General features: G+C 41.0%; 1 protein-coding gene across 1 annotated transcript in view; it reads left to right on the forward strand.

Annotated features, from left to right (window-relative positions):
• Positions 1 to 12,349: 12,349 nt before the first annotated feature.
• Positions 12,350 to 25,651, forward strand: part of notch2 (notch receptor 2) — a 41,102-nt gene continuing 27,800 nt past the window's right edge. The window contains exons 1-2 of the mRNA XM_084547718.1: positions 12,350 to 13,152; positions 23,852 to 23,933. Coding sequence (XP_084403844.1) covers positions 13,080 to 13,152; positions 23,852 to 23,933 — 155 coding nt within the window. The 5' untranslated portion in view covers positions 12,350 to 13,079. The remainder of the gene's footprint in view (positions 13,153 to 23,851; positions 23,934 to 25,651) is intronic.

Genomic DNA, 25,651 nt, shown 5'->3' on the forward strand with positions numbered 1-25,651 from the left:
TTGCACAAAACGGGCTTCCTTTCTGTCAGAAGACTTCGCCTTGAGCTGATGATTATCGGGCATTTTTTAAATGGGAATGTAAATTGTTGTGCACGCATTTGAAGTTTGGGTGACATTGTATGAGAATGTACATGCTTCAAAATGCTGCCCGATTTGTATTACAAAGATTCAGGTTTTATACGAAATGAAAATGTAGATTATTTGAGTGGAGTTATCTAAGATTGAAACTTTCATCACTGCAGTTTTAGACTTGTAAATGCTTTGCTAGTCAGACTTTAACCATGTGAGTGATTAACACCAGGCAGAAACTTTCAAGAAAGACCTTATTTTTTTCATATATTTATAACACCGGTGCAAATAAAAATTAAATAGAACAGTCCACCAGATTCTGAGTAGCAAGCTAGGCGATTCAGAGGTTTCTCCGAAGTGTTGTGACGTTATTTTATGTTCGCAAAAGTAATTTTTTCAGGACAGAAAAAGTCACAGGCTGTTTGTCTCGCCCCTGTTTTAAATACCAAATTCTCCAGAAATCCTTATCACAGCTTTTCCTGATCTGGATTTACATAAATGTTGCTTCATGGCAGCTGCCACCATGAATACAATCCAGCAGTACCACCCCTTGACCAGCAGGTAGAGTGTTGTGCTCACTGTTGGAGTCAAACCCTCCCCTTCCCTGACTTGAAACTTCTACCTCAGGTGGCCTCCTGTTAGCTGAGCTCCAAATCATTGGTTGGTTTAAAAGGAATGGAAAGGGGAGACTGCAGCTTTTGAGTAGGGAAAGACTAAGAAAGAAACTGACTTTTGCAGATGCAACTGTCACGAGCACTGTACGCTCATAGAGCAGCAGCCTGAATCTTCAACTTGAGGTAGAACAGGAAATGTCAGAGAAAAAAATGAGAAGCAGCAGAGGGTAGCGTGCCAAAAACAAACCACAGGGCACAGACTAACCTTTTCACCTCTCAAGGGAAGTGGGTATTTGTGAGTTTAGCCTCAGTTGTGATCAAAGTTATCTGTAGTTGTAATCTTGTTCCAGTGAAACAGCTTAAAGATAGGCTTTTGCAAATCTTCCTTTTGTTATTAACTGTCCCTGTTGGCTACTTTTTGCTCGTAACTGTTAATCTGTATGTGTTACTTTAAGTGACAGGGTGCTTATTTTTGCAGACTTTTGCAGACTCAGTTTTTGTCATGCACTATGCCCTGGTTGTCACCATTTCCCCAGCCAGCCTCAAAACTGTCAACATTTTGTATATATATGCAACCAAACATGTCTGCCAGAGCCTCTAGCTGCTATCAGTGTTTGTATTAAAGCAATGTATTACTTTATTCCAATTTAAGTTTAAACGCACCAAACACACATGCAAAGATCGCCCCTGATGCACAGCCATGCTTTGCATTGATGGAGCAATTATCATCTGGAATTCTACTACTAGGATACCGACAATAATTTAACCGTCTTGCTTAGTTTCCAGTTGTATAATCACATACTATCACTATTTTACTAAGAAGTTTTTGTAATTTTCTAGCTTTTATTCTCCTTTTCTGTATTGAAGTGTGAAATATAAATTCAGCTAAAAAGGGTCACATATGTAAAGCACAAAATCCTAATTGTGTGATAACACATGTGTCAGTTTCACAGTGATTTGAACAGCATGCCCCTCTCTCTCACTCCAGTACTTTCTCTCCTTCCTCTGCAGGTTACCATAGCAGCGGCGAGTGTGTGACAGTCATGTGAAAACGAAGCTGATTGGATTAAAATACTTTGTGTGATCAGAGGTCAGGAATATGCCGCATGTACTAAACACACAAAGCCTGGTTTGAACGCACACTCACGCTCGCACAAAATCCAGACGGGCAGAAAGCTTGGTGCCTTCTATACATTATTCTGTAGCAATGTGTGGCAGTATACTCTCTCCAACTCATATGACCCTATCTTGATTAAATTTCCTGTCAAAGACAAACAGAAGCACAAGATGGTCCACCCACTCTTGACTTCTCCTGAGTCTTTTGTAATCTTAAAGGAACAGGACATTAAAATATTGTGACTTCAGCTTGTTTTTTAGCTGCTTGGTTTCAAAGTCACTGGAATGGTAGAGCATGCAAATTCACACAGTGGAAAAGTGTCAGTCATGTCTCTGGCAGATGACCTGATTCTTTTCACATATGCCCCATATCCACGCAATAAAATGTGTTGTTTTATCTTAAAACTAGCACAAATCTATACTTGTTTGCGCCACCATTTGGGCATACGGCATTGAGTGTTAAAGCACAGACACGTCATTAACACTCAATAACAAACAGCGACACATTGGTTTGAAATGAGTGAAGATTAGAGTGAAACTGTTTGTGGCCTTAGTTTGGTTAGGGAACCCAAAACTAACATACAGTAAACAGTCCATAGGTCTAAACTAGCTGCCAGCCACATACACGATAACACTAGTTACCGGATAAACCGTGATGTAATAATGTGGCAACATCCGAGAATTTTAACACATTTTAGAATCTTAACTGTTAGAAGGAAACATATGATGTCATATAAATGTATTGAAATGACACAGCATATCATACGTCATAGACTACATGATTTATTACAAATATCATAGAATGTATCGTCACATGTTACATTCTAGAATCGTACCTGTTCGAGGTAAACATGTGATGTCATCAGAATGTGACATCAGAACCTCATCTGTTAGACACAAGTGTACGATGGCGCGTGATGATAAGGATTTTACCTGTGAATGTACGATTTTACGCATGATGTCACGTGATGTTAGAATGTGACAACATTCCAGAATCGTATCTGTTAGAGGCGCACATATGATGTGGCGTGCTGATAAATCTTACCTGTTAGAGGTAAATGTGTGATGTCACTTGGTGATACATTCTAGACTCTTACCTGCTAGAGGCAAACATGTGATATCATGTATTGATATGTTCTAGAATCTTAACTGTTACAGGTAAACATACTGTATGTTGGCATGTGATGATGCATTCTAGAATCATAACCTATGATGTAAACCTATGATGTCTCTTAATAACACATTCTAGAATTTAACCTGTTAGAGGCAAACATATGATGTCATGTCATGATACATTCTAGAATCTTAACTGTTGGAAGCAGATGTTCCTATTCTTATAGCCATTCTTCTAAAATGGTTAAAAATATCCATTCTATCATGTCTTGCGGCACAATGGCGAGGTGGTTAGCACTAAATTGGCCGTAGGTGTGAGTGTGAGTGTGAATGGTTGTCTGTCTCTCTGTGTTGGCCCTGCGATAGACTGGCGACCTGCCCAGGGTGTACCCCGCCTCTCGCCCGATGACAGCTGGGATAGGCTCCAGCAGACCCCGCGACCCTTAACAGGCGGTTACAGAAGATGAATGAATGAATGAATTCTATCATGTCAAAACAACACCTTTTTTTTCTCGGTAGGGTTTCTATTCCTGGATACTGGGTAAAGTTCCCACATCATTGCATTGGTGCCATATTGGTTCACTGTGTTTGAGCTTGACCCAGTGAGTAATGTAATGACAGTTTTCTATATATTCACTGTAGACGGAATATATATCTTCATTTGAAAGAACAATGCTTTTTAAATAAAAGGGATTACTGCCAAATGTCAGTTCTTCGGCCAGTCAGACAGAAACACTGCTCATTTATCCTGTGTAAGTGAAAACAAAAAGGAAATTCAGTCTCAATATTATGCTAGCAGTTTCCCACAGCACATATGTTGTGCGGCGGGAAGGTGCAGTGAGATGCTGATGTGTCCATCAAGTCATCTGTAATGGCCATAATAAAAACTTGTTCCATCGAACCAGCTTCCCACCTCATCCCAGCTGCTTCCCAGCCTCTTCCCCTTCATCTTCTTCCCCCAAACTCCCAGGTAATCCAATCACAGTAAAGGGAAGCTGCAGTGACAGCAGCTGTATGGCAGAGGAGAGGGTCATAAAACGCAGAAGGCCGAAAGAGGAAGTCAAGAGACCTGGTGAGTTATTGCCCCACAAACATACACACCAGGTCCTGGGAACCAGGGACTTCTCACAGGGGGGGTCAGCGTGTTTTGCACAGGCCTGGACCTGTTCTGAACTCTGTGTCTGCTTTATCACCTCATCACAGACCAATGATGACCTCTCAAACCTTCCCATCATGATACTGCATGTATATTTAATGAAAAACAACAAACCTTTTACTGTGCAATAAAGATAAGATAACCCTTTTTATTTATCTCGCTCTTCATATTTACCCATATCTCATGATGACCGCAAAATGTGCTCTTTCGTGTGTAAAAATATGCCATAACAAAAACGCATACAGGGTGGGAAGGGAGAATTCTGAGACGAAGTGAGAAAGAGGAGGAACAAAGGAACAAAACACATTCACATAGATACTTTGAGAGATGCTTTGTACAGAGCCACTAGTCAGCGCTTGATCAAAATAGGCTTCTGCAACTGTATGTCACAGATTAATGATTCAGTACCTTCTTTCTTTCCCTGACTTTCTTCATTTATCTCTCCATTTGGGTTTTTCTCTGGGGTTTATTAATAGTGTCATATCTGGCACACACCCGCACACACACAATGTTGAGCTGTGGTTGTGAGAAAGTGAGGGCTGAAGTGTGAATTCCAGCCATGCCTGTCTTTTAGCAGCTTGTGAATTTATGATACAATTAACCCTGGAAGATATGCCGAGCTCACTCACTTTACACTCTCTATAACTTTCAGCATGCGAGTTAAACACGCACACATGCAGAGAAACATGGCCTGCACATATGTAATGCATCCAGCGTGGGGAAAATGCAAAACACTCCTGAAACAGGCTCAACCAGGTGGAGATGTTGCACTAAATCATCAACAGACGGTGTCAGATGGTAAAAATTTACTGAAATTAAAAAAAAAAAACGGTGGGAAAAAAGGTTTATTTGAAGAAATGTAAAGAGCAGAGATTAGCAATTACAACAGTCAGAAAACTCTGAGCTAATAAAGACAGGCCTGTTTTCAGCTTTGTGGTGAAGCATGTTTTTGCATAATCTGGTGAGTATTATGTGGCTTATTTAATAAATGTATTTATCTTGTCTTAACCAATAAACTGTACAAAATCTACTTTATCTAAATTGTCATGACTTTCAGGACAGCCGTGTTTGTAAGCTGTGTTGTTCTGTGTATTGTCTATATTAGGGCGATGTGAATATTTTAGTCGATTTCTCATGTACGTGTCAGCGGGTTTGTGTGTTTATGTACTGGCACAAGTGTACGTGTGTGCCTATCCATCTGTTCGTCCCTGTATAGTGCGTGTTAATGTATGAGATGACCTTGGGTAGGACACAGTGTGCCCTCCCTGAGCCCTTTCTCAGATCCAGATTTCATCAGCAACATCGTGGATAGATTTGTTACGGTGAGACACTTGCAGAGGTCATGGCCCACTAATACATAACTCAAGCCAAGATTCGGGGTTTGATGGTGGTCATTTTGGGTTCATCGGACTCAGCGGGGGCATCCGATAGGTCACCTGGCTGTGTGGGTCCTCGCCCTTTGCGGTACATCGTCCGCCCTCTCTCTTGCACCATCACTTCCTGTGTCTCTCCACTACTACCTATCAAAATTAAAGGCATACCAAAGCCCAAAGAATAAGCTGAGTCAGTACCACAGTGTAGTAATATTTCCACACTAGATTACATTAATCATACTTGTATCTGTGACTTCCTCCCTGAATTACAGGCCTAAGAGGCATGGGAACTAGTGCCAAACTAGACAAATAGAATAGCATAAATTGTAATTCCAAATTGCTGTACTTAAGAGCTGCTGTATCCGTGCAGTTGCAGCATGTTTTTAAGCTTCTCATAATTTACGCCTTTATTTTATTTTTACCAGCATGTTTGCCTTCTGGAGCTGAAAAGCATTCATCCCAGAAGCAGTTTTAAAAGACTAGAGGAATGTTTGCTTTCTTCAAATGAGAATTCTGCATGCATGAGTGCATTCTGGTGTGTGTGTGTGTGTATATGTGTATGTTTAAAATCCTATCAAAATCTGTTTCCTCTTTAGTGCCTTGAAGGCAAAGATAATTATAGTCTTTCTTTGGGTTTTGACTTAACTTGGTCCTCCACTCAAGTCGAAATCTAAGCCATCCATTGTGAGGTGAATACAGATTCATCGTGTTTTAGGAGGACTCAGTGACAATTAAGAACACATGCCGTAATAATGCCAAGGCTAATACAGCATAGCAATATAGTAAGGCTTTATGGCGTAGTTTGTCTAAGTTGTTTGTGAGTAAAGGAGTTAGCTGTATATATGTGTGTGCGTGGGTGGAACACAAACCTAGCAGGCCGTTATTTTCCCACAGTGCAATATAAATAGCCTCCTGGTGTGGGGTGATGGTGGGCATGCTGGGGCGCTCAAGGGAGGATCCCATCCAACACAACAGCACATTCCTGTCCACCTGGCCCTGCCAGAGCCCCAGGTCAACTTACAAGATGTGTTCACATACACACACACATCCCTCCTCCTCACACCTTTCCTTCGTCACCTGTTTCCTCACCTCTCCGCCAGCACCCCTGTTCTCCTCGGCAGGGACCCCTTGGCCGAGGTCTCTGCCCGCATCACACTTGGTCACATCATGCCTTCACACTCTCCACCTTTGACCACTGTGGAACTTGGTGACGCACACATTCGCTCACTCACACTATCTCGGTTCCTCACACAAACACACTCATAGAATCTCTGCTTTCTTTGAGGAAGCTGACCACTGCCAAACTCTACATTGGTGTAACACATACGCATGAACTAAACCACTGGATATAGGGTTACAATTTTTTCCTTGTGTTGCATGTTGTGTGCAATGTGACACTGTTTGCTAAGTGATGTGGGTTCATCAAGTGATTCATCAGTTAGACAGTTTATCAAATAAAGCCGACCTGAGATAAGCAACTCGGCTCAATTTGAATGGACTGTATAGTGACAATCACATGTTTGAGAGACTAAAAGCAATGGTTGCACTTACACTTTTTATCTGTGGCTATTCAGCATGGCTCCTGTCTTGATATTTTACAATAAAACTACAGCCAGTTATAAAAAGCATGCAGGTATGTTTTCTTAGTTTGGAGATTCTCCCATGTCTGATTTGCTTGGATTAAATGCTTGTATCAGACCTACACCTATCGTGACATCTATATTTTCTCCGTAAACATGTTTACGGAGAAAGTATAGATACCATTTTGCTTCTTACGTTGTTACTGGACTTGCGGCCAAACTGTAGATGAGGCAGGGAGAAGTGAAACTGGACCGATCAGGGTCATGGTGATAGGGTAAAACGCCACCTTATATCTGGCTCCTCTAATGTAACTCAAACTATTAAATCCACAGGGCTTTTATTCAGTTACAAAAACAGGCGTGTGTAACTCAAATGTAAAGCCATCTGCAGCCTGCTTCTTTTATAGCATTCAAAACAGGTCACTGAGAAAGTAAGACGTGGCAATCAACCCTAAATATAATCCCCTTTCGCTTCCTGTCCACCAGATCTGCTTACACTGTAAAAATGACATTAGACAGATGATGCGTACAGCACGACATATGGGAGACGAGGCCACAGAGGGCATCAGATCTTCACACCTAATGCTCAAGGTTCATTAATGCACATCTCAGCAAAGCCACGGCAGAATGATCTTGTAAGTATAAAGTAGCTCTGAAGCAATGAACAACAGTCACCCCAGTTATGTACAACTGTTGATGCTTGCAAATCAGCTGCCACAGCCGGGTAATGAAAAGTGTATCAGTCCCTGCTGCTACTAATTATAGAAAGGCATCATATACACACTTAACACTGACTCTCCTGTCTGCCATCTTAAAATGTAAAGGCAGGGTGACGGTCTTCTTGAATAACAACTACTGATTTGGTTTCCCATGGATATCACGCAAGGCTATCACAAGATGACGTGTTTATGGTTTACGGGAGTGCACAGGAACACACACACTTGCGCACTCTCCGGTGTAATCAGTCATGACTATCTGCCCCTGAACACCATGTTGCGCAGCATACAGTGGTATGCAAAAGTTTGGGCACCCCTTAGGAAAATCATTGCATCGGTTTGTCACTTGCTGAGCTTTTGAAGCAGCAACTTTATTTTAACATATGTTATACCTTATGGAAACTGAAACATCTCAGTAGTGAAATCACTTTCATTGGTCCAACAGAAACATTTTTATGTGTATTTAAACAAAAATAGGCATGTGCATAAATTTGGGTACCCCAAAGAAATAATTCCATTAATATTTAGTAGAGCCTCCTTTTGCCGCAAGAACAGCCTGTAGATGCCTCCTATAGCCACAGACAAGTCCCTGAAGTCTGGCAGGTGGTAGTTTGGCCCATTCCTCCATACAAAACGCCTCCAGTTCAGTCAGGTTTCTTGGCTTCCATGCGTAAACAGCCTGCTTCAAATCAATCCATACATTTTCAATGATGTTAAGGTCTGGGGACTGGGATGGCCATTCCAGAAGATTGTACTTGTGCTTCTGCATGAATTCCTTGGTGGATTTTGAACAGTGCTTAGGATCATTGTCCTGCTGAAAAATCCAACCCCGGCGTAGCTTCAACTTTGTGACAGATTCTTGTCAAGAATCTGCTGATACTGAGAGGAATTCATGTGGCCCTCAACTTCAACAAGGTTTCCAGTCCCTGTGCTAGCCACACAGCCCCATAACATGATGGACCCTCCACCAAATTTCACAGTAGGCAATAAGTTCTTCTCATGGAATTCAGTGTGTTTTTTTCGCCATGCATACCTCCTCTTGTTCTGACCAAATAACTCTATCTTAGTCTCATCTGACCACAGTATTTTTTTCCAAAATGCTTCTGGCTTGTCCAGATGTGCTTTTGCATACCTCATGCGACTCTTCTTGTGACGAACACTCAGGAAAGGCTTTTTGTGCATCAGCCTTCCAAAGAGCTTTTCCTGGTGCAAAGTACGCTGGATTGTGGAACGATGAACAACTACACCATCAGTAGCCAGATGTTCTTGTAGTTCTCTGGAGGTGGTCTGTGGCTTGTCTGTGACCATTCTAACCATCCTTCGCCTGTGCCTTTCCAGTATTTTTTTGGCCTTCCACATCTTTCCTTCACAAGGACTGTTCTTGTGGCCTTCCATTTCTGCACCACATTTCTGATTGTGGAGACAGACAGTCCAAACCTTCTTGATAATTTCTTGTACCCTTCTCCTAATTCATGATAATGAATTATGTTAGTTTTTTGGTCAGTGGAGAGTTCTTTCGATGCCCCCATGTTGCCACACTCTAAAAAAGAACCTAGGACAAGCACAGCCATCAATTGCCTCTGTTAAATAGCCTTTTTCATGATTGGTTCCACCTGTCTTTGTACGTGAAGGTCTCACAAGCTAGTCAAAGCAATTTTGTGCTGCAACCTGTTAGCTATAAATCCCTACAGGTCTTGAAATCAATGTGATTAAAAGGGTGCCCAAACTTTTGCACATACCATTTTTTAGATTTTAATTTATCATAATAAAACTATGTAATGCTACTCTGAGAATTTTGGTCTGGAAAACACTCAAATGTCTACATCTCTGTAGGAAATCAAATCTTGTTGCTGTGATCTTCTTTTATAAAGTTAGAGCAAATTATCATGAAATCTTAGAGGGGTGCCCAAAGTTTTGCATACCACTGTAAATCTGCTGGCTGGCAGCTGGAGTCACACTGACTGATGAGCTCCAAATCAGTGTGAAGAGCTCCAGCATTGATGAAAGCGGCTCTTCTCACCAGCGTGGCAGCCTGCCATGGCGCTGATCCAGGCCGAGTTTTATTGCTGTTCTGTGGTATACCTGAAATACAAAAGACTAATACTCCAGGAGTGGATCCAAAATGGGATGTATAAAAGCAGAATTTCTGAAGACACACCCATGTATTCTCTTCCCTTTCCAACTCTCTTGTTTTTTTGAAGAAAAATGGTTTGTAAACGCATTCAGCAATAACTGTAATTATCTACTTTTATGTCATCTTAGACAAGAGAAGATGGGGCAATTGATTAATTTAATTGAAAGGAGGCTCAAAGGGGTTTAAAGCAAAAGTGAGACTTTTTTTTGTCTCTAAAACCAGACGTCTGTGGCAGTAGACTTTCATCCGGCAAAGAGGAACTAATCAGCGTTTTCTGCTCACGAGGCAGAGCCACTCCCTTTCTCACTGCTTCTCCCTCAAACTACAGAAGGCCACATCTGGAGTGACATCACTAAGAAAACAGTGCTCCAGACGAAGTGATCCACTGATGTGATTTATACAGTATCACGTTACTATTGGCTCACGGCACCGCTGGCTCCACCACGAAAGAGGATATTAAGCAAAGTGTACTACATAAGAGGAGACATTCTGATGTGAATTTACAACCATGTGACAAATTCACCAATGTGGGATCAACTTGAGAAGAACAAACAAACGCAAAACAGGGTTTATCAATAAAAACTGCATGTGACCAAATGCTTGAACTGCGTTTGTTGTGGTGCCAGCACCTGACATCCAACCATGCGTCGAGAGCAAGAGTTTGACATTGGCCACAGCAACAAAAGCATTGTCAGTACGGACCCCTGAGGAGATCAATTTGCTCTCCTCTGGTTCCAGGCCTTTCAGCAGGGTTGAATAGAGGACAAAGGGCCGGTTGCAGCAGCAGGGCGCTCGGCAGTGTTTCTCTAATGGGGTGTAAAGACAAACAAATCACTGGGATGAGACGCGGCCTTGTTGTTCTGATGAGCCTGTGATTTACACCTGGATCATTCACCCTGATAAGGGATAATTAGTTTGGGATGTCTGTAATCACCAAAGGTTTATAAAGGCAGTGTTAGCGTCTGTGAAGGCGTGAGTGAGCAAAGGGCAGCGTTAGTGTTTTCTTGTGATTTTAGAACGGATTAACTGTAACATGTTTGCTTTCTAGCAAGTAAAAGAACAATGTTTTACTATAGTCCTAATGGTAATATAGTACACGAATCCCAAAGTAATGCTTTCACTGGTTATGGTTTTCTATCATGTTTTCTATCTTGTTTGTGCAACACACTAGTGTAACAGGATGTCACACTAGTGACAGGAGTGACATGAATTAACCTGTCTGTGACCTTTTCTTTAAATTCTTGATAAATAGAAAAAAAAAAGATGACGTGTGGGCTTTAATTTACATATTGTAAAAATGATTTTGGAGCACTCTAGAAGTCACAGTTTCCACCTTTGTCTTTTCGAATTGCATTAAAGTTGAGATTAGTATAAAACGTACAAGTATGTATAAACAATATACAAAGTACATATAAAATATACAAAGGTGTCATCAGAGAATGGACATGGGCCTTCTGAGGGTGTCCTGTGATGTCTGGCAACAGAATGCTGTTAGTGGGGGCCTTTGGGTCCAATGGGTTGAGGGGAGGGGCCTCTGTGGATCATCCCACAGATACTTGATCAGTTTGGGATCTAGTGAATTTGGAGGCCAGGTCAACACCTTGTGCTGTTCTTCATGTTTTTGAGTTGTCCCTAAACCGTTTTTGTATGCGTGCCTTTGTCAGGCTGTATCCTGCTAGGGATGACTGCTGCCATCAAGGAGTGTCATGGCTACAGGGTGGGGGTGCCTGGTCTGGTCTAGGTGGGTGGTACATGTCTAAGTAACGTCCACATGAATGCCAGGTCCAAAGAGTTTCCCAGCAGAACAGTGAATTGTCACAAGATGGTCAATGTTATTTACTTCTCCTGTCGGTGGTTTTAATGTTGTGGCGGATCAGTGTACATCCTCCAAAATGACCATACAGTCGAATAACCTCTTTTCTTGCACAGTTCCGACATAAACTGAACATTATAACAGTCATGAAGGGGGATTTAGTGCAGGACTATTATATTAGAATACATTAATATTCACTAGTGCACGTAATGAACTGTCACGGTGCAACTTTTAACTTAAGAAAATGTCATTTTAAATACACTTCCAGCAATAAAACTTTAGAATTTGAATATACACCCTCATGAAGGTAGGTCAACTCCACCATTTGTGGGCTGCTATTATAACTTTTGCACCTGTGAAAGTGGTGATTACCTACATGTAAACAGCCTGCATCAAAAACTGATGAAACAGCTGGTGGAAAAGTCACTGAGTGACATGTATTAACCTGTCTCTGACCTTTTCTTTAAATTCTTGATAAATTACAAAAACGATAAAATAAGAAAGTTATGGCGTGTGGGCTCTCCGAGAAGTAAGTGTGTCAACCTACAAATAGTAAAAGTGGTTTTGAAGTACTCTAGAAGTCACAGTTTCCACCTTCATCTTTTCCAATCTCGTTAAAATCGAGATTTGTCAGCCATAATTACCTGAAAACTGCAGCTATAAAGCCGAGGACCCGAACCGTGCCACAGACACGCAGTCTGGCATTAACTGCTACCGTAACTAACAGCGTTGGTAAAGAGTGGGTGTTAAAAGACGTACCGGGAAAAAACGTGCATTTCACGGGGAGGAGAAAAGAAAAGAAAAAAAAAAACATTGAACGGGTTAATTTTGAGTCATACCAGTAGAAAAATGAGAAAAAAAATTCCTCCGCCGCGGCGACGCAGAGAACGAAAACTTTAACGTCTACTCTATTTATTTTTATTTTCTAGTTTCCGGGATATAAAATATATCGAGTAATACGAGTATATTTCTGAACAGACGATAAACAAGACAAAGCTAGATAAAAAATAATTACAAAATTTTTACCATATTTTTTTTTAACCCGGTGATAGATCCTTGTCTGACTTCAGCGGAAGGATACGTGTTTTTGTTTCTTCGCTCGCTGTGACTTCAGTGACTGGGGAGTGCGTAGAGGTGGAAGACTTTTTTCAACGCCGTGTGAGACCAGAAGGAGTTAAATTCGTGTGTATTTTAAACAGTTTTAAACGTAACGGCTCGTGACACACATGTAAAAAAAAATAGTGAAATGTTTTAACTTGGGACTACGACTAGTTTTTATCCCGTGAAAGTCTGCGCGAGCCACCTTCACTTAGACTTTTTTCTTCTGAGAACCAAACCGTCCAGGGAGACAGCTCGACTTCGGGCTGGCGACCTTATGTGGATTTTACAAAAAAAATGGAGCAGATACCCGGTTTCTCCTGGGGCACATCACTAGTCTTCGTCTTCTGCTTCGCCCATGTCTCTCTGGGTAAGTTTCCCATCATGCGTTTTTTTTTTTCCTGATAATAACTTGTCACGGTCACGTTTTTGTTGCCCCTGCATCTCGGCTCAGGGCAGACATAGCATCTCTTCTCACACTGAGGTCCGACTAGCTAGCTAGGTGAGGTGCTTTAAAATATACTTTAGAAAAAGGGAAAACTTAAAAACGTGTTACTTTTTAGATGGAAAGCTAACTTGTGACAAACTTTGTAATCGCACTGGCGGTAGTGTCGCCTTTTACCCAGAAACACACGCTAGGTGACATTAACCTTTCATTTTCTATCACATAAATCCACTCACTCTGAGTTCATATTTATCATAAAAATAACACAACAGTTTGCACCCCTCTCTAAGCTCATGTGAAGCTTAACTTGTGCCTAACTCAGAGTTTATGGTTAAGGCCTGATTGAACCAAATGCTACGGCCTACTACTGAGCTGAGACGCACCGCTGCCCAGATGTTGAACAGCGAGAGCTAGAGAAAGAATTCAAAATGGACACGTAACTTTGTTTAGACTGCTCTGCCGAGTTAGGAGAGCTGTCACTTACAAATCAGTGGGTAAAACGTCGTTCACAGGCCAAATCTCGACAATATCACGGTATTTAGGTTGAGTTTCATCTGACCTTACTTTCCTTTTCAACACCCAACCGTGGCTTTTGGGTTAAATGTCAAGCAAGTGCAGTCTCTACAGTGTGAAATATTAAGGACCGTGTGGGTGTAATATTTCATAAATGACACTACTGTAACAGAGAAGCATATTATCACTCAAAGTTAGCACATGTGCTGTGTATGTCTTCTCAGACTAACCAAGGCCCCGAGTTAGATTCAGTTAGCAAGTCCTATGGTATGATGATCAAGGTTGGGTCTCGTAAACATAACAAAATAACTTGAAACACACTCACTTGCCAAAACAATAGGTACGCTAGGGACAGCTGGCACGTTGTATTGGAGGATGTAGTTCATGGTGCTGTTAAACTGGATTGATTTTAAAAGCACAAGGCTTTCTGTTATTTGGTTTAGCCCACTAGGTGTTGTCAGTGTAAGAGAGACATGTGTCAGTGCATCACAATTCAGTAGTACTAGAAACCACAGCCTCCAACATTTTTTTTTTTTTTTTTTTTATAGTTTTTATTTATTTGTGAAGTTTCCACCACCACATACATGTACATGCAGAATGTCTTTATATTTCTATTTATATTTTTTCTTTTCTTTTTTTTGTAATATTCCTCTCAAGTTCGTTATTGTTTTTTGTACCAGACCAGCAGACAATGTACTATTTTGACTGTAACACTAATGTCATCTGCTAATTTTGGTCAAGGTCATGTCCAAAGAACAAAACCTCCATTGATTTAAATATTTTTAACCATATTTTAAAATATAGACAAGCACAAGATAAAAAAAATACTGCCATTGTAGACTTGTGTATGTATTCAGCGTTTCTAAATGTCTTTAGATGAGATACAGTTTTGCTGTTCAATTAATTTAAGTACCACATCAGTACACCTGATACCATAATGCTTTTTATTTACCTGTATTAGTTTCAGTGGTTGCTCTGGGAAATGTTAAGTCTGAAATAACCAGTAGTCCTTTTTAGCCTTTCGTGTCAGACTGCCAAAAACAACTGAAACTGATTTCATTGCACATATGCACTAACCTTTTAGATCAGAGGTAATTGCATTCAGGTCTGCTTTTTCTTTCTCACGTTTTTTTGTAGACTATAGGTGACTTGTGAACAGTGAAGTTACACAAAAGAAGAGAAAGACAATGTGAAAGTGCTGCAGGCAGTGCAAGGAGAAGCATAGGAATGTTGTTGGTGTTTGACATTCTTCCCTCCCTCCGTCTCTCTCTCTCACTCTCTCTCACACACACACACACTTTGTGCCCCATGATTTTATTTCGTTGTTCTTTCTACATTTTCTGTTTCTTCTAGTCCTTGCCCTGCTAATGATGAACTTAAATATAGCATGGACTCTAGAGTAACCTGGAAGCTAGCCCGAACCTCCCCCCCCCCCCGCCCACAAAATGTTTGCGGAGGAATTTTTTGCTCCGTTCGTCCCGTTCAGAATTCATTATCCCGGGTGAAGATCTGCCGGGCAAATTATTTGAGCGGGCCTCAGTGGTAATGGACAGAAGAGTAACAGCGACAAAGTCATCTGAGTGCCCTTGACTTTGTTTACAACGGATTGGCTGCCGTGTGAGGAGTGAAGTGTTTAGAATCCGCTGTGACATTCGTTGTAAAAGATATTGACAAAGAAACAGTGTTAAAGGCTGAACAGTTAAGGCATTTGTTGAGAAGCATACATCGTGCTCTGATTGGTTGTAGGCATGCAGAGGTATTCTTTTGCTCTGGATCAGTTGAAACAGGCCCCATAAGGTAATTCTAATGTTGTATTGTCCCCCTTAACAGAATTGACAGACTCTGTCTATGCCACTGGAGTGTACCACAGAATTGCATTGAAGAAGATGTTGCTTACCTTTATTAGGAGAAGGAGGACTAATGTTAGTTGTGTCACAACAAAAAAACCTGTGAGATGTTTATTGGTTGAAATGTGAAGCAGCAAGTTGTGCATTTGTATTAATTAAAAATGGCTGAATAGAGAAATAAAACGTTCAGCTCAGTTGGGGCAGTGGCAAACTCGTCTGCCCTACCTCCTAAGCAGGTCCACAGTGCGCTCATTCTTGAGGAAGCGTAGGTGCCATTGTTGTGGCACACGACGTAGTGTTACCCCCATGGTGTGGGCGTGTGGATGGTTGCATATATTTGCCCAGTGCAAGCCGCACACAGCTAACATGCGTGTGTGTATCTATTTGCGTGTGTGTATGTATTACATTTGCGGACGCAAATCGACAAAGGTCGGCAATTGTGCCACCCATGGTTTACTTGCATCTGACCCAAGCTGGAGTCTGGTGTGAAATGTGATTTATCTGCACCATGCTTCACCCTCTGCACTGAAGACAAAGATATTTATTGACCGGCCCACAACACAGCATTACTGACCACCAGCTCTACCCACTGCCCTGTGGCTGTTATTAATCAAACTTAATAGATCTTCTCTGTGGTACCATCCTAACCCTTCTTTTTCCTTCTTATGACTCGTATTCTACTCCCTGCAGTCTCACTTAGATAAATTTGTGTTCATGTTTCAGGTTATATATAGTTAAACTATCTCCACCCTTTTGATGAGTAGTGTAGTTTAGCAGCCAGGCGTCCACATGTGTTTGCCCTTATACTTGTTTGTTGTAGTGGGAGAGAGTAAGTGTCTGTGAGACTGCGCTCCAGATGTATGTGTGTTTGTATTTATATGCACACAGTGTATTTGTGTGGGCCTTAGTAGATATGTTGACTGAGAATAGATGTAAATCTATAGACGTAGTTTGCTTAAGGTCTTGAAGTTGTGTTGCAGACAAGCTGAATGTCAGTTATGGCCTGTTACCATTTAGCCGCACAGTGCTCATACAAGTACAAATGTATTAAAAAACACATGCAGATGGAATAAGAATGAAGTCTGGTGCGTAGCCTGCGTGAACGTTGCTGCAGGAGCCACAGATTGCAGCTGCGAAGGTTGAGGGGATTACAGAGCGTTGTGTCTGCACTGTTGAACAGGTTAGCAAATTAACAGGGAATTACTGGAGCCTGCATTCCTTGGCCAACACAGCCCCGTAATCCTGGAAACAGGCAGGGAGGGTGCATGGAGTAAAGAACCAAGCAGGGTACGTCAGGTAGGCAGGGAAACTACACAGAAAAACCTGAAATTACACAGAAATGCTTTGTAATAATGTCTCGTAGTGTTAATTACGTCGTAGGTGTAACGACCTATTAACCAGTAACTTCTTATCAGTCTCATTCCAGTACTTGAATTAACTAGACTCTTTACGCTTTTGAAAACTGTGCAAATTTGAGTTGAAAGCATCTTCTAGCAGCGAGGAGGATAGCCTAGGTGTGCTGTACGTCTAGCAAATAGAAAGACATCAGCACTGGAGCAGCAAACTTGTGAAAGGTTGCATTTTTTTTTTTTACCCTGGAGCCTGGAGAGAAAATACAAAGCAACAAGAGAGTCAGAAGTCTATATATTTGGCCAAAACCTATTTGGACTGGTTAACCAACAATTTATCTCCATATGAGGTAAAAAAACAACAAAGAAAACTCGTTGTTAAGATGCTATTGGCCCTAATCCTCGTAGATGAATGCTATCGAATGACGTTTTACAGAAATCTGTCACAGCATGCGCCCTCAAGTACATAATCAAAGCTTCTGAATTCATAATAAAACATTAAGATAATGTCGTCATGAATATTTAATTTGTCCTCAATAACCGAAGCCGAGCCAGAAAAAGCCCAATTTTCTCTTCTTCTTCTAAGAAAACAAGGTTTTGAAACAAAATTCTTTTTGCATATGAACAAGCTAGGGAAAGTCCCTAAATTTGTCTTGTCAGGACTGCTCTCCTTGTTTTTGTCTCTTTTTCTCGCTTACAACACGCACTACACTATGCCAGTAAGTCAGCACTGTGTTTTGCTGTCCTGCGCTACCAAAAACAGCCGAGACTCTCCCAAACTTTTCCGAGTAATTACAACAGCAAGTCGGTTGGGCGGTCAGTAGAGTAATTACAGTAATGAATCCAAATTTTTTGTCTTAATCTTAACCTCAGTCAAGATATTTGTCCTCCATCTGAGTCCCATTTTCAGCAATTTAAACTACTGGCTTCTCTGTATCTCCTGTGCTATTCAGTGGTTCACTCTGGCATTTCTGGCATTGAAAAGCTTCAGGAATAGATTTCACTGCTTTAACAATATGCATTGGAGCTTTTTTAACACCTCGAGTGCAGTGACTTACATTGAACAATGGATTGGAAATAGATCAGGTTTTATAACGTGATTGTGTTTCATTTTAATACGCCTTTGAATCTCCCCTGATGAAGATTGAGAAAATCACACGGTTTTACTGTTATCATGGACCTACAGTAAGACACCACCCTCAAACTGAAGCTGACCTGGGAGACTAAAGCCTTAAAGCCCGTGCTTGGTTTGTCTGCTTGATACCTCCGCTGTTTGTGTGGGCCAGTAAAGCTTCCCTAAGGGTAATAGTGTTTAGTTTGTGCTTCGTCTCCCTCTCTCCATGCTGAGCTGAGGGTATTTTATTGCAGGTTACCATGACAACTATTTGGCCTGCTGGATATAGAGGCTTGTACAGCAATTCCAGGAAATGGAGTTACTTCCTCACTCAGTGTGAATAACTTCCTGCCCTCCGCTGTATGGATATGTGCCAGAACTCTGGGACACCCATTCGTGTGCAGTCTTTGTCCACGGTTTCGTAATTACTTCCCCATATCAATCCACAGCTATTAGCACGAACCCCATCTCTTCCTCCCTCGCTCCTCCTGCTTCGTCTGCCTTTCATTTTTGCTTCTCGTGACACGGTGGGAGCTCTGTGTTGTTGTCAGTCGTGAAGCGGTGGAAGGTGAGCACAAGCAGCCGGGGCCTTGTTTTGTTTTGCTGCCTTCTTTTACTGAGATTTTTTTATTGAATTCCAGGCTCGGAGGCAACGTTTCACAGGAAGTAACAACCTTTAAGCGGGCATATTTGTGTCACTAGATATCCATGATAAGTTTACAAAAATAAAGGTCCTCTTCCATTGACACAGCTCATAAAATTCTAGCAATGATACAGTAAAATGAGGAGCACACAGCCATGCTAAAAGAATTTGCAGAGCGTAGTTACTGACACAAGAGGCCTTTGACTTAATCACCAGCTAACAGGCTAATATTAATAATGCTAGCATCTTAACATTTGCTATGTAGTGCTAAAGACAAAGCAGAGGCTGATGCTTTTACATGCAGTGCGAGATAAGATGTAAGAGGATAACTGCATTTTTCACAGTTAATTCTCTTCAGACCACGGATGGAATTTGGCACCAGAGCGCTGTTACAAATTCACCTGCTGAAAGTAGAAAGTTTCTCACCTAACACCTGAGTTTAAGACATGTACTTGCGTGCAGGATTTCTGGCGTTGCAAACTAGTTGTGGAGCCGGTCTTAGATGTGGAAACACGAACAATGCAATACAAATACACTGAGACTGGCTTCATTGATTCTGAAATTTTCAACCAGATATCTGAAAAGTTACATACGGGAAAATACATTGCACGTAAACATTAAATTAATTGTGAAGAGGAAAAGGCATAGGATTCATGCTCCGGGGACCAAATATTAGGCTCTTTATCTAAATTCTTATGCATTATTATTATTATTACATCATCGTATCTTGATATGGCCTTGATATGTGGACATCTGGTGTGTTCCACAGTCAGTGCAACCCCAAACATACAGCCCTGGTATCAGCATCACAGTGTCACAGTCTGGGATTGCACAAAAAGACAGACTCAACAAAAAGACCTGTGTTCCAAGTATCAATCTTGAAAAAACTGCATGTTTGCAGGTGTTTCTGCTTAAAGGCAAAGGAAGGTCACTCAAAGCATTTGTCCAAATATAATCATATGTACTATTATATGATTCTTATTCACCCCCATTAGCCAATCTTTGTAACGTTAACGTAACTCATACACACGACCTGTGTCTATGCGTTACATTAACACACTTTCTTTGTTAATGCACAGATCGTCCACAATATGTACAGGCCATTTTCTTTTCAAAACCAGTACCTTTATTTAAATTCAAAACTTTTATCAGAATTTTCGCATTGACTTTGTATATTTTGTACACTTTATATTGTCCTCAAGTCTTTCTTATACTTTTTATGTTCATTGCACCAAACGCAAATGCTTGTATATAGTGAAAATACACAACTATAAGAGTCGCATGGCATTATTGAATGTATAGCCCTGCCTTTTAATACTCAGAAATAACACGCATACCAACACCAATGGGGGCAGCCTGGTTTTCACACTGTGTTGGCTCGTTCAGTGCAGTTGTACAGGGCAGTCTGCCTTAAATTTTCTGACAGACTGATTAGTGTCAGCCTTGGATGACAATGATGATGAAAGATGGCTGTGTCAGCAACAATGAAGGGCTTGCCTTCTTTCAATACCTAAGTACACTGGCTACTAGAATGTGTTTTGCAACGTATGAAGCCAAGGGCTGGGTGAGGTTATACCAGGTGAGCCTAAGCTTATTGGTTGACTGATACAGGGCCAGGTTACAGTGTTCTAAACCTGTACTAAAACCCAGAACACAAGAAAACAGGCAATTGTAGTGTGTAATTATGAGGAGCATCGTGGTGGTATTATTCTGCCTCCAGCATTTGTTAATTGGCATTTGAATTTTTTGAATTAAGAAATCTCCTGGTGTGATGACAGAGGCCCATGTGCAAAAAGAGACTCCATGCGTGGAAGCAAATGAGAGAGTGTTGTTAGGTAAAGTGCCTGTGCAGTTTTATCTGCAATTAGTTTTTTTTTCTTGTATAAAGGAAGCGTGATAGTGAAGCAGATATCAAGACAAGGAAATTCTTTTTGAGTGACGGCGTCTTTGTCAAGCGCTGATTGATATGTCTAATTTTGGACAATTATTATACAATATTATTGTGTTTGTTATTCACTGATCCCAGAAAATAGTTTTTTGAATCATTTGAACAATACATAGGTAAGAGCTGTGCTTGATTTTATAAGATTTTATCAATTGTAGTTGCGTATGGATGGTTTATGTGCATATATATTTAAGTTGTGAATTGATTTCAGGCTCTGAAGAAGGCACATTTGTAGTGACACTTTAGTTTATCAAACAACATCTTAAATAACCATAAAGGTTGATGTATTTATTGCAAGTTTTTTTCATTGTGCAGTTAAGCACACCTCCCTTCAGATTTTGGCATTCAGGTATGTTTAAGGTCAGTAATAAAGATCTACTTTTGCCGTGTAGGTGGCACCTTTTACAGATTCAGCTTCCATCAACTCTTTTCCACCAGACTGCAAACACTATAAATCTACAGCTTTCATTCAGCTTTTGGTGTCGCTTAAACTCCTCTTCCCCCCCATCTCCTGTAAACACACATACTAACAAACACACACACACACACACAGCTGGAAGATGAGGTGGTCGTGAGTAAGAGAAAGAAGGAGGAAGGGTCCAGATGATGATAATTATTCAGTCAGGTAACTCAACACCATCTGGCTGTAGTTTCACTGTTGACTTTGTCAATCGGGTCTTATCAAGGCCTCTCAGTCCTGGGAAATGTTTCTGTCCGTGGTTCATTGATAGCAAAGTGTGAGAACAGCCAGGCAGAGGGGATCTAGTGCTGGTGTTACTGGTCTGGATCGCACACTCTAGACGGTCATTTGAATGTGTGTCTGAACTTATTATTTATTTTACTTTAGAGAGACAGACTGCTGAAACACTTTTAGCCAGGGAATTGGTCATTTGTGAAGTATGGGGAAATATTTTTGTGTGTGTGTGTGTGTGTGTGTGTGTGTGTGTGGTGGTTCAACTCAGTTTATGAGGACCGGTTTACATTTTAGACGGCTGAAATGAGGACATTTTGGGATGTGAGAAAGTGAGGGCCGCCCAACATGTCGTCACTCTCTCACATCTGTTCAAAGGGATGTTAAGACTTGGGTTTTAGGAATTAAGGTTAAAAAATTGGTTTAGTTTTTTGTGTTTATGCAGAGGGAGAGGTTTGGCAATTTATTTTGATGAGTAAGGGTCAAGGGAATGTCGCTGAATGTGCTCACAAAGATAGCCATGAAAACATGTGTGGGTGTTTTTTTTAAAATGGTATAATAGGAGGCAGGTTGTCCCAAATCTGGTAAGATCATTGTGTCTGGCATTACGACAGCTTGCATGGGAAGCTCGTCAAACCAGTTGGGGGTTGAGAGCAGCTTTTTCCGGCCTCCAGTCTCATGCTCCTATTCTTTAATTCCCTCTGCCGTATGCATTGGTCTTCTCAGCTCTACATTTCTGCTATTTTTTATTTTTCCTACGCTTAGTTTTTGAAAAAAAAAACAATTCCTGCTCTGCTCTGTAACTGGAATCCTTTCATTCTCTATCATCTGTTGGCTGGATTTACTGCGCACTAATCAAATTTGACGTTTTTTGATGAAACAGGGTTTTGCATAAATGCGATACTAAACAAATATGAAAGTTCCCCTCTGTCCCAGGTTTAACTGCACACAGCATGTGTAGATTTTTTTTGTGTGTGTATGTAGAATTGTCGTGCATTGTTGAGTAGCAAGAGTGCTCGCCATGTGTCTACTCAGAAATAGTCCCAAAATAGTACAGTATATTCTGAGGTCTCTTGTACTGGAGCAGTAGTCTCATATCAACTCACACTTTATTTCAGTGGATGTCTGTGTAAGTGTGCACATAGAGAGGACTGTGTGTGTGTGCGTGTCTGTTGGGATTATGAATTTCACAGGGGTTTATGTATGGTATCCCCATGTCTAATGGACTATGTCTGTCAGCCGCGCTGTAAAGCATTAGTCTGCTCTTGCACTCTGATCACACTAGTTCAGAAACTGAACCCTGAATGTGCAGCACTTGTTAAAAAAATAAAATAAAATAAATACGTTGCCAACCTTTTAATTACTGCAAAATCATATACAGTGGAGTTAATAATAGTTCAATTGCCTTCATAGGGACTGTTTTACTTGAGTGACAACGTGATTAATCTAGGCACAGGAAGTAACACCACTGCTGAGCGCACTTCCTGTAATGCAATGACTGTTTTGTGAAGACATTGTTGGCGTTTCTTCGAAATCAGCTGACCTACCCAGTTTTGTATAAAGAGCGCTGTTCTGCTGAGTGCATCACATAACCACTCAACACATGAGACTGGAAATGATATGTTAGGCAACATTTGTACAAGCAATACTAATGATTTATGGCAGTTTTGCTTAATTAATCACATGTAACAAGAGCTTCCTTCACTTTGCTGAGCATTGATAAATAAAGACTACAAACACCACACTTCTGTTTGGCACGTTGAGCTGGCATGGTGTGCGTGAAGACCTCTTGAGCCATGTGTCTCTGGCGGGCGGCTTGAAGGCCACACAATAGCTGATGTGTGTGGCTATGTGTGTCTGACTGGTGGGGAGATAGTTGGGCTTTGTTGTTTTCATCAAGGCTCATTTTTCTCTGCCTGCCCATCCGGCCAGCCTGTGACCACTGCCTGATTTCAGGCTGGCTTTATAAATCTCTATAAATATGAGAGAAAGAAGGAAAAGATGTTGATCTCATACATGGTTTCCCTTAAAAAGCCTGGTAGTGTGTGTTTGCGGGGGCCCATTAACCATTTTTTTTTGGTAGAAGCCATTAGCAGCAGGAATAAAACTGCAAGCAGAGCCAGTGCTACCCACCTTTTTATTACATTTGAGTAATTTATGCTCACTATTTATTGAATATGCATAAAAACAATGTTTTCTGTTTTTTGGCACATAAGAACATCCTCATTGTGTGTCTGTTTTCCTGTGTTTAGACATAGCAGGTAAAGAACAATATATGATGGAAAGCAGTAGATTGGATAAGTGGCAAAATGCTGGAGCCATCATTTTCGCTAAATACAAATCTGTGCATTTTATTGAGGAGACAAATGTTCCTGAAACTGTCACTCCTTACTTTATTAAGGTTTAAAGATTAACATACCTGTCAAGACAAGTGGTCGCACTTAAAATATTGCCAGTATTTTACACGGACCGTTTAGAAGATCTTTTCTCTTTGTCTAACTTGTCTTTTTTCTCTCTTGCAGCTCTGCAATGTATGGATGACAAGGCTCCTTGTATTAACAACGCTACGTGTCTGACCTTAAGCAACGGGACTGAATACTGCAGGTAAGATTCACTGGCTGGGTCTTGGGCCAAACATAAACTCCATGCTATACACATTGTAATAACACTGTAACACACACACATGTGAATAGACTTCATAAGGGGATTGTTTGATGTAAAAGCCAATACAGAAAAAAGGTTTTTGGATCGACCCCAGCCTCTTCACGGGACCTCGAGGTTTTGCTCAGGCACGAAAGGGGGAATAAAAGACTGCTCTGTCTGACAAAGTGCAACAACGCTGGGAACTTAACCAATACACACATTTCTACCTCCAAGATTTTATTTCAGGGACCGTTTTGGGGGTGTTTTGTTACTGTCTTGTTGCTGTAGAAGTGATAGCTGTAGATGCTGCCAACATATTTTACTGCCCACTGATTTATTATTGCAAGACAGCGACAAGCCATTTTTATTGCGTGAGAATGTAACGAACCTGATTCTGGTGACTGAATCAGAATTTTGAGTCGGTTAATCATTGCTAATTCACATGTTGGTGCACACATTTGTTTCATGGTGCATGCCAGGTTTGCCTTGACTAACAACTTGAAGTGTCTTCTAAATAAGTCCCCTCTGCTACTAGTGGTGTGGTCACAACATTAAGGAAAATTGCCAAAATGTAAAGGAGTGCAGTGGCCTGTTTGATCTGAGGCTTCCACTTTCTGACAGCTTAGCCTGGTTTGTAATTAAGACTGAGCTATCTTTTTAATTGCGTTGCCACTCCCTAGCCAAATTCCCTACAAAAACGCACCGTAGCTGGTTCATGAACCTGATCATATTTCATCAGATGTGATGAGAATCCTGCTGTGTGTCTGTTCCCAGAGTTTTTGGAATTTCAGTGCTCGGCTACCTCTGTAAAAAGGGAAAGAAAGCAGCTTTCCTTAATCCATCTTTGTCACTTTCTCAGACGAATTGAAAGTCAAAAGAATATAGTGCTGGAAGTACAAAGACGGGTGTGTGAGGAGGATGCTTGTGAGACTGGTTTCTTGTGACAAACATAAGCAGTATTTTTTTTTTTATTCAAAGTTAGCTTTTGTATGTTAAGGTCAAGTCATAGCATGACACACAAAGCCAGGGCTCAGCTCTTTTTGGACCAGTGACACTAGTTGGGTCCCAGTTGGTGGCTTTTCAGCTGATTCAGTGGTGGAACAAATAGGTGAGAGGGCTCTCTAGTGAATTAGTGCACAAGAAGAGAAACAGAAGTGATGACAGTAAACAAAACGGTGTTCAAAGGGCACATAGAACGCTTTTCTCCTCTTTCATCTTGATCTTCGTATGCTTACTGGACCAAATAGAATAGTACTTAATGTGAAAGTTTCTTTGCATGCCGTGAAACAACATTCAAATCATTTGCAGCCTTACAATGTTTGACCACATCCTCTCACGTTTAGATTTTTATGATGTTTTTATCTTTTACAACTGTTTAGTTGCAGCTGTAGAATATAATTTTAACCATAATTATTTTTGTGTATGTTTGTACAAAGAATGTAGTAGTTATTATTTTCTTGAGAAGTTTACGTCTGTTCACTTTCTCCCACGTTTTCTCTCTCTCTTACTCACCTCTCTTACCAAGTTACTCATTTCCTGACGACCGCGTTGGTAATATCCCCCTTAAGTGATGAGTAGCAGTTATTGACAACAAAATTAAAACAGTAGACAGGCATGTTGCCCTGAAGACACGCAGAGAGGAGTTTCTCAGTTAAGACGTGTCAGCTGACAGAGAGTAG

Source organism: Chelon labrosus (assembly GCF_963514085.1).
Source record: "Chelon labrosus genome assembly, chromosome: 7".
NCBI classification, from domain to species: Eukaryota; Metazoa; Chordata; class Actinopteri; order Mugiliformes; family Mugilidae; genus Chelon; species Chelon labrosus.